This window comes from Pezoporus occidentalis, unplaced genomic scaffold (assembly GCF_034315485.1).
Source record: "Pezoporus occidentalis ecotype Australia unplaced genomic scaffold, CSIRO_AGI_Poc_V1 ctg83, whole genome shotgun sequence".
NCBI classification, from domain to species: Eukaryota; Metazoa; Chordata; class Aves; order Psittaciformes; family Psittacidae; genus Pezoporus; species Pezoporus occidentalis.
The window spans coordinates 4,137,235-4,146,277 of record NW_026916192.1 but is presented as its reverse complement, the minus strand read 5'-3'; the positions used below and the strand labels follow the sequence as shown (position 1 = coordinate 4,146,277).

Genomic DNA, 9,043 nt, shown 5'->3' with positions numbered 1-9,043 from the left:
CGGTGCTGCCACCTCGCGTGGAGCCGAGCGCGAGTGGGGCCGGGGGCCATTGTGTGCAGCCGGTGAGGTAGGTGCCCCGGTGGCAGCTCGCAGCCCCGAGGGGCGGGAGGACGGGCAGAGGGGTGAAGCAGGCCTCAGCCTCGCGCTTGCCGGGACGTGCGGCCCAGGGCAGCACCCACGTGCCGCTAGCTCTTGAGGACAAGTGCGAAGGGCTCCCCCGCCTCGGCGCAGCACAGCGCGACAGGGGACGCCTGTCCTGAGGTGGCTCCACCGGCCCGCGGACCCCTCGTGTCACAGCAGAGGTGACCCGCAGCCCGTGGCAGTGCCCAAAACCGCACGGGTTCTCGAGGAGACGCCGAGCGGCAGTGGACAATCAGCGAGTGCGGTTTGCAAGCAGCAGTGTAACAGGAGTGTGAGGCTGCTGCGCTGTCTCAGCTGCCCCTGTGGTCCTGCTCACGCCTGTGAGGGGGGACCTTGGCTGCCGGGTGACAAGCGGCAGCTGAAGCTAGGTTCAGTACTTCGGGCCTCTAAAGAACCGTGATCGAAGGCAACTTTTAACTGTCTCTGCGGTGTTGAAAACAAGCGCGGAGGCGAACCAGTTGTGTGTGTTGGTGTTCACAAGTGGTACAGGATAGGTAAAAAGAAGATGTCGGGTCGCCGTGTCGCTGCAGCATGTGATAGACGTCAGCTGCCACGGGGCATGGGTAGCATGGCATCCCCCCTCCTTGACCCGCGCCCGCTTCGACTGCCGTTTCTTGAGGCTGACGTGAGTAGGACTTTTCGGAGGGGGGGGCGTGCTCTCGGGGCGGGCACGGCCTGCCGGGGTTTAAGCGGTCCGGCAGCGGGAGGTGCTTGCGGCCGCGTAGCCCCGGTGCGGGGCGGCCTGCAGCGCCGGGCAGCGGTATCGGCACTTGCTGTCTCACAGCCCGCTCACGTCCCCGTGTTTGGGACCGCGGTCTCTCAGCGGAAGCAGCGTTTCGGAGCTTTGCCGCTGGGACACAAAAGCACCCGGCTCCCCGCCTCCCGCCAGCAATCGCCCTCCTGCTGCGAGCCGGGGGCCTGCCGGAGCCTGCGTCCCGCCCTGAGCGGGGCTGTGCCGGCTCGGGCCAAGGCCCCGACCTCCCCGGAAGGGGAACGGGAAGGGGACGTGGTTTGGGACCCCGGGCGCGGCCGCTCCCGCCCCGCCCCTCCGCGCCGTGCGGGGGCTCCCTCGGCGCGTCACAGGTCACGTGACACCGGGATTTGCCAGGGCCCGCGCGTGGTGTCACGGTCATGTGATTTTGCGATTCTCTCCCTTCAAGAGTCGCCTCCAATCGATCTGCGGGCGCTCGATGCAGCAGCCTTCGCGGAGGAGCATTCTTCGGTCCCGGCCGCCGCCGCCGCCTCCTCCCTTGCCGCCGCCGCCCATCGATGCGCTCAGGGCTCCGGTCGCCATTTTAGGGGGAGAGCGAGGGAGGCAGAAGGAAGGGTCGGTAGGTACCGGGGCTGCGCCGCGCTGTCCCCCGCCTTCGGCTCCCCCGCCCGTGCCGCGCCTCGCCCTCGGCAGCTCCCGCCCGCAGCTGCCCGCCCCTCCCCCGGCGCTGGAAGCCCGCGTACTGTGGCCTCAGCGCTCCAGCGAAGCACTCCCCGCCCTCATTCAGCCCCTTCTCCCCCACGCCCCCTCGCTGCCCGGTTATTGGTCCCCGGAGCCGGTTACGGGCCGTGCAGCCCGGGGCTGTGAGAGGGTTTGCGGGCGGTGGGGAGGATGCGGTGTCCCGGGCTGAGAGAGAGGGAGGGAGCGGGTCGGGGCGGCGGGAGGGTGCCAGCGTTGGGCTGCCCTGCGTGGTTTGGGTCGATCCCCTCCCCAGTGCCCGGGGCCGCCTTCTGGCGAGGCTCAGTGGAAGGCCTTTGACAGAATCATTCTGCTAACTAATGCCGCATTATTTCTGTCTTCTCCATTGCTCCTTAATATACAGTTCGTGCTCTGTTTATTGGTGAGGTTTTCATTTCTACAGCAGACAAGTGCAACAGGTTTTTCCTTGCCTTTTGTTTTTTCTTTCAGTCTCTGATTCTTACCTAAAATGAAGGTGTCTGCACTGAAATTGGGCAGGATGTGCTTTATTTGAAGGTTGTGCTTTTTTCATGAGACTCTCTTGTATGTAATTTTTCTTCTTTATTTATTTCAGGCCCCTCCAAGGCACTCCTTGCTCACAATGTATAGAACAAAAGTCAGTTTGAAAGACCGTCAGCAACTTTATAAACTGATAATTAGTCAGCTGCTTTATGATGGATACATAAATATTGCCAATGGCTTGATAAATGAGATAAAACCACAATCAGTCTGTGCACCATCTGAACAACTGCTGCACCTAATTAAGTTAGGTAAGCTGCAATAAAAAGCTAACATAAAAGTCTAGTTTCTAAATCTCTAGTTTAAATCCTTGTGAATTAAGAGGTTAGAGTTAACTGACAATATGTCTTTTATGCAATGGTTATGTCTAGTAATAGCATAACACTTCACATACTTAGATAAAGCCTTTGCCTCTGTGGCTTTTTTGAAGGGCATTCTGGCTCTGTGTTTCATTGTTTAGTATGCATTAAAAGCAAAACATCACGTAGTCAAAATCCCTTTGTTTGCACTTCTGTGCCACATAAGAATACTTGCTCAAGGTCCTGGGTGACTGGCAACCTTCTGAAAGCACATTCCAGTAAACAGGATCACGGCGTCCACAGACCTAACAGTTCTGTGCCAACTTTAGAGATATTTTATATATGATTCTTCCTGACAATGCTGGAAAGGGAGCAAGCCCTTCCATTGGCAGTCTTTGCTAGCCTTGGTGTATCAGTCTCAAGAAAATTAGCTTCACAATCTAGGGTCTCAGCAGAGGTATTGCCTGTTCTCTCTCTGTGCATTTTTCTCTCCGAAAGTACATCTGTGCCCCAGTATGTAGTCACAACACCAGAGCTGCTGTTGAAACAAGCTGACTTAAGATACTGGAAGAGGTCTAGCCATGCCATCATTGTATTGTAACTGAACTGGTTCTGCTGCCTGAACTAGTTGACTTCCAAGGTTATAAATATGTGAAGCCCTGTCTCTGAAATAAGAATGCTAGACTTGCAATTTGTAGATGAAAGCAAGAAAAACTTGCATTTGATAGATCGATGATCAAAGTTGGGCACATAGCTGGAAATTCTTGTGTCTGCTCTGTTACCACTTCCAGTGCTGAACTGTCTTTGTAGATGCATCCTGGAAATAAATAAAAATCTATAGGGTGGGTGTGAAGAGGAGTAAGTGTTTCTGTTTGCAGTGCTGCACTAGTTATTGTTGGAGCAGAGGGTTTTTTTCCCTTCAGTGCAGTGAAACAGAAAGAAGATTTGGTAAATGCTTCAGTCTTTTATTTTAAATCTCATGTAACAGGGCTCCAGCTTGTTTCTTCCTCTGTGAAAAGCTGCCAGTGGCTTCACAGACTTGATTGTCAATGCATTTGTCATTCTACTCTCATACTGTCATTCTACAGTATTTGCTGGTTGTATTTTCACAGTTAATTTTGAGAACTGTGTTCTGCTCTATAGTAGCCAAATTACTTCTCACTCCTCATAAGAAGTACTGCTGTGTCACTAAATCTGCTCTGCTAGCTTAGCCTTGTTCACCAGGAGCTGCCTCTCAAAACCTGACTTGTAGCTGTTACCAAAGCCTGTGGCATAGGTATGGCCACAGCCTATCTGTCTAAGGAGAAGGTTAACCTGGTTTAAGTGCATCAACTTCTCTCTTTCAGGAATGGAGAACGATGACAGTGCTGTTCAGTATGCAATTGGACGGTCAGATACAGTAGCTCCAGGCACAGGAATTGACTTGGAATTTGATGCAGATGTACAGACCATGTCTCCCGAGGCTTCCGAATATGAGACTTGTTATGTCACATCTCACAAAGGGCCGTGTCGTGTAGCTACATATAGCAGAGACGGACAGTTAATAGCTACAGGATCTGCTGATGCCTCAATAAAAATTCTTGATACAGAGAGAATGTTGGCCAAAAGTGCTATGCCTATTGAGGTAAAAATATGACTTGAATCGTAACCACTGTGTGAATTCTTGAGGTGCTGTCTGTTTCATGCTGTGTCTGTGCCTTGTGGCTGGTTCAGTGGGTTCTGTCTCGCCATATTTCCTACTCCAACAGCAGCTCATAAAGTACCCTTGAAGAGAAGGAAGAAGAAATAGGGCAAGTGTACCTGTGTAACTTCTGGCAGCAGTCCTAAGAATTGAGCCAGAAATTGCTTCTAATAGATGGTGATAATTATTACACTGTATAAACACAGTTCATTTTTGAGCCCACTTATACCTTTGCCCTCCACAGCCTCTCGTGGCTGTGTGTTCAGAACTGTTTCACATAATACATGTTTATTTGCATCATTTTTTTTTCTCCAGTATGGTTACTAGGTAGCAGTTTAGAAGTGGGTGAGTTGGGGTGCTTTTGCGCAGCGCGCACACCAAATTCTCAGCAGTATCCTGTGAGTAGAAATTGCAGTTTTCCCAGCTGGTACAGTGTCCCTTAATTCTTACAGCAATACAGTATTTTGGTTTGGACTACTTATGACAGTGGTATGTTTTCTTGCACGCATTCTCTGCTGCTGAAACTAGCGTGTCCTTGAGCAAGTCAGTTGACCTTTGTAAAGATACAGGGATCTTATATGATAACAGTGTCTGATGGGCCTTCAAATAACCGAGATAATGGTGATATGTGCCTAGGCATGTGTCAGAAATGTAGTTGTTTAGCTGCTCTGGGAAGCATAAAACCTACTTTTTCTGTTAAAAAGCATGTTTACTTTCTAACACTCACTTGTTCAATGTTCTTTGTAGGTCATGATGAATGAGACAGCACAGCAAAACATGGAAAATCATCCTGTTATTCGAACTCTGTATGATCATGTGGATGAAGTTACGTGCTTAGCTTTTCATCCAACAGAACAGATCCTAGCATCTGGTTCAAGGGACTACACACTTAAGTTATTTGATTATTCAAAACCTTCTGCCAAAAGAGCCTTCAAATACATACAGGTTAGATACGATACCAGTTCAGAGCAACCAAAGCTTGAATGTATATGTACTTGAGGTATCAGTAACCTGAATTGTGTCTGGGTTTATAAGTGCTTAGGTTTGTAGGAGTATGCACATACAAAATGTGGAGACATTATGGTAAATACGTGTTAAGAGTTCGTGCATAATGGATACCTGCATTCCTTAGATCTAGTGCCTGTCTGCTTTTTTGTTAATTTAGATCTGATCTGGGTAACTCTTTATCTTCCTTTTGGAAGAGTTTGGGATTATGTGGTGGGCTTTGGGGTTTGTGACTGGCTGATAGAACCTCCTGTCACTCTTGTGCAATATCCCAAAAATGAGCAGGCATTGCAAGCTGCTTCAGGACAAGAAGTAAGGCAGCCTGTCATTTTAATCCTATGGGAAGCATTTTCTATTTTGAAACAAGCAGAACACATTGTGCTAACGGATAATTTAACCAGGCTTTTAACACTTTAATGCCACCAGAATTGACACTTCCATTTCAGACTTTTTTCTTACACCAGTTATGTATTTTTGATCAAACAGGAGGCAGAGATGTTGCGCTCAATTTCTTTTCACCCTTCTGGAGATTTCATACTTGTTGGTACTCAGCACCCTACTTTACGACTGTACGATATCAATACTTTCCAGTGTTTTGTGTCTTGCAATCCTCAAGATCAGCACACTGATGCCATATGTTCAGTAAATTACAACACAAGTGCAAACATGTATGTGACGGGAAGTAAGGATGGATGCATCAAACTGTGGGATGGTGTTTCAAATCGCTGCATCACTACTTTTGAGAAGGCACATGATGGAGCTGAAGTCTGTTCTGCTATTTTTTCCAAAAACTCAAAGTATATCTTGTCAAGTGGAAAAGACTCTGTAGCTAAACTATGGGAGATATCCACTGGTCGAACACTGGTCAAATATACAGGTATGTGGCAGGTGACGTTCCAAGTACCTTCCCTTTCAGGTACTGACCCACAGCAGGGTAATATTGTCAGAGGAACCAGGAGTTCTTAAAGGCACTGGGAGACTGCTGCTTTGAGGTTAAATTGCCCCAAACTTTTGAAAACATTTAAGTAGACTAATTCCAAAAGAGAAACTGTGATTCCTGTATGTCCATCCGTGTAAATGTATTTAGTTTGAGTGCATTTTGGAGACTTTTCTGACACTGTTACTCCATTGCTTTGGAGGGAAGTTGTGACTAAATTAGGGAGAAGTAAGAAGGAGGGCTGCTCTGAGGACCACTTGTGGAGAGAGTTTAGAAACAATGATTATTAAAACAAAAATACATCATCACTTTCCCGGCTTGAGTAGGGACACAGCTTAAACTGGAATGGTCAAAACCAAAACCTAATCCATTTCTGGCTAGAGTAGGCCACGTTCCCTCAGAGCACCCACTCAGACCCAGGTAATTGAACCTACTTTGTGGCAGTTTTTTAACGATTAAACTCTTGTGCAAAAGATGGCTCTAGTAAGCTGTGGCAGTATTCTAAAATAGCTACAGCTGGTTGGTTTCCTTCCCATTGTATGCAAGGTGGTCCTACTCAGAGCATTCTGGCAATGCCATGCTTTGATCTCTGCAGGACTTAAACGGTGAAGGATGCAGAAGCTTTGCATACAATAGCAGCTAAGTGACAGGGAAGCTTTTGAGTCAAGCACTAATGTGCTTAAGCATTAGAAGTCATAGCATAAAAGATGAGAGGATGTTGAAAATGTTACCAGCTTTTGGGATGTGTATGGTCCTTTTCTGTATGCTAGCTCTGTCTGCTCTCAACCAGCAGAGTGCAGCACCTCCTTGATAAACTTTGGCAACATACTAGGTAGGATGCAGGTGTGTGCATTGCAGAGTAAATGCCTATATAGGAAACTACGTGTTTTATTTGAAGGGTTTGGAGGGGAAGTGTGGCCAAGTTAGCCCATACAGTGCCATATGATATGTAGATTAAAACCAAAAGTTGTCCTTGGTAATGAGAATCTATATATTTGACTGTCTGTGGTACTCTGCCTTAGTTACAGCTGTAAGCCTCATACAAAATATATAAGGCAGAAGTGGTTTTAGTTAAGTGACTGCACTCATAGCGAGTGGCTGGACGTGACTAACACAGCTGGAGTAGTTAATCTTTCTGTCCTTTAAGAGGTTTTAGAATGTGATGTGTCTATTAACTGTTCATTATTGACTCACCTGTTGTATGTGGAAGCAGTAGACTGAGAAAATAAGGCTCCTTTGTAGACTGCAGAAATTGATGCTTATGGGAGGTTTGTTCTTAGGTCTTTGGAAACTTCCGAAAACTGATCCTGTCTGTGTTAATATTTTGCTGCACGTATTTAGGAGCTGGTTTGAGTGGACGACAAGTACACAGGACACAAGCTGTCTTCAACCACACAGAAGATTATGTGCTGCTTCCAGATGAAAGGACCATAAGTCTCTGCTGCTGGGACTCAAGAACTGCTGAAAGGAGAAATCTTCTTTCTCTGGGGCACAACAGCATTGTCCGTTGCATTGTCCATTCTCCTACCAATCCTGGCTTCATGACCTGCAGTGACGACTACAGGGCTAGATTCTGGTACAGAAGGTCCACGACAGACTAAGGATTTCTTTATAAAACAGTGATGCTCCAGATTGATTCTATCATCTTGAATTGATTGTACTGCCGACAGATGCCTACAAGAAAGCTGTGCTGTGTCTGGTCTTTCATTCTGTCAAGTGTGGCAGAAACAATATCAAAATACTGAGACTAAGTTTTGCCCCATGCTAATTTTTTTTATTAGTGTGTGTGGCATCATTTTTTGTCAGTCATCTCCAATTGTACTCAAGGAGTGGAGAGGGGAAGGAGGGGGGCAAAGAATAAAATGATCCTTGCAGAAAGGATTAAACTTGTTTTCCTGTCTTTCTAAATCCCACATGACAATAATGTGACTGTATCTTGCTCAAACTGGGCAGTGTGAGCCAGTTGTGCTCTGCATTGTATCTGTGCAATCCCACCGAAGTCTGTTTAAAGAATGGATTGCACAAGTAACAGCAGAACTTGGCAGATACTTTAATGAAGCCTTAAGCTGCCTTCAGTTCTGATCATTCTTTGTAAAGCTGTTTTGTATTTTTTTTGTTGGGGGGGGGGGGGGGTGTTTTTTTTTTTTTTTTTTTCCAATTATTTTCCAAGTGTCCCTTCAGTTCTGAGCCGGTTTTGTGCCATAAGAACTTGGAACAGGATGTTAAAGCTGTTCAGATGAATTCCGGAAATGGTGTTCTAGTTCTGGTATTAAAGCTCAGACTTAAAATCGGGTCTTGCTTTGAATTTATCTTGACAAGTGGGATCTCAAAATGAATTCATGGTATTTCCAAGAAATATCCACATTGCAAATGTAAAATGTGCTGTGGCATGTGAAAATGAGAATAATTTTGCCGTCGAGAAGCTGTTGTGCATATTAATTTTCGTATGTGTACCTCAGAAATGTCATTTTGCTTCATTTTATTGAGTAGTTTTCATTCTGTTATACAGCACTTGAATTACATTTTTTCTTCATTATTCAGAAACCCAGACTCAGTGTTTCTTCTCCTTGTTACTGCTATAGTCCAAGTATCCCAGACCATGTCCCATTCAGCAGGAGTACAGGTTGTTAAGGACCTGTGCTTAAACCTTCTGTAACTTTGAAAATTCACTGCTTATTTTACAGAGAGTTGCCTGTGCAAAGCGTTAAACAATTGAGGCATCTTTGCACAGTGCTCTTGGGCTTCATATATGGGAGGCTTCCTCTACTCAAAAGCTCAGCACTTGCCTTCATGAGGATTTTTAAATGTAAGAAAGATTACTCTTACTGCTGGATTAGCTCCCCATTCCCACTGATGCTCATCAGGGGCTGACGAGGGTACAGGTTTTCTCTGTATTTAAATAAAAATTACCTTTTAAAAAGTTACTTAACATATGAAGGAAATGTATTGGTTTTCTATATAACGAAGAAGAAAATTAATAGTGGAAAGCTGTGTCTTTGGGGACATGTTGA

The 9,043-nt window shown here is 46.5% G+C and overlaps 1 protein-coding gene across 1 annotated transcript; it reads left to right on the top strand.

The window, feature by feature from the left end:
* Window positions 1–630: 630 nt before the first annotated feature.
* CSTF1 (cleavage stimulation factor subunit 1) lies at window positions 631–8,320 on the top strand. Its single transcript, XM_062604098.1, has 7 exons — window positions 631–766; window positions 1,302–1,472; window positions 2,166–2,361; window positions 3,756–4,033; window positions 4,838–5,035; window positions 5,582–5,972; window positions 7,374–8,320. The coding sequence occupies exons 1-7, from the start codon at window positions 647–649 to the stop codon at window positions 7,631–7,633; spliced, it is 1,614 nt and encodes a 537-aa protein (XP_062460082.1). The 5' UTR covers window positions 631–646; the 3' UTR covers window positions 7,634–8,320.
* The last annotated feature ends 723 nt before the right edge of the window (window positions 8,321–9,043 follow it).

Coding starts and splice junctions, on each gene's coding strand:
- CSTF1 (XM_062604098.1), top strand. CDS start 647: ATGTCGGGTCGCCGTGTCGCTGCAGCATGTGATAGACGTCAGCTGCCA. Junction 767..1,301: donor TGCCGTTTCTTGAGGCTGAC/GTGAGTAGGACT, acceptor TCTCCCTTCAAG/AGTCGCCTCCAATCGATCTG. Junction 4,034..4,837: donor AAAGTGCTATGCCTATTGAG/GTAAAAATATGA, acceptor TGTTCTTTGTAG/GTCATGATGAATGAGACAGC.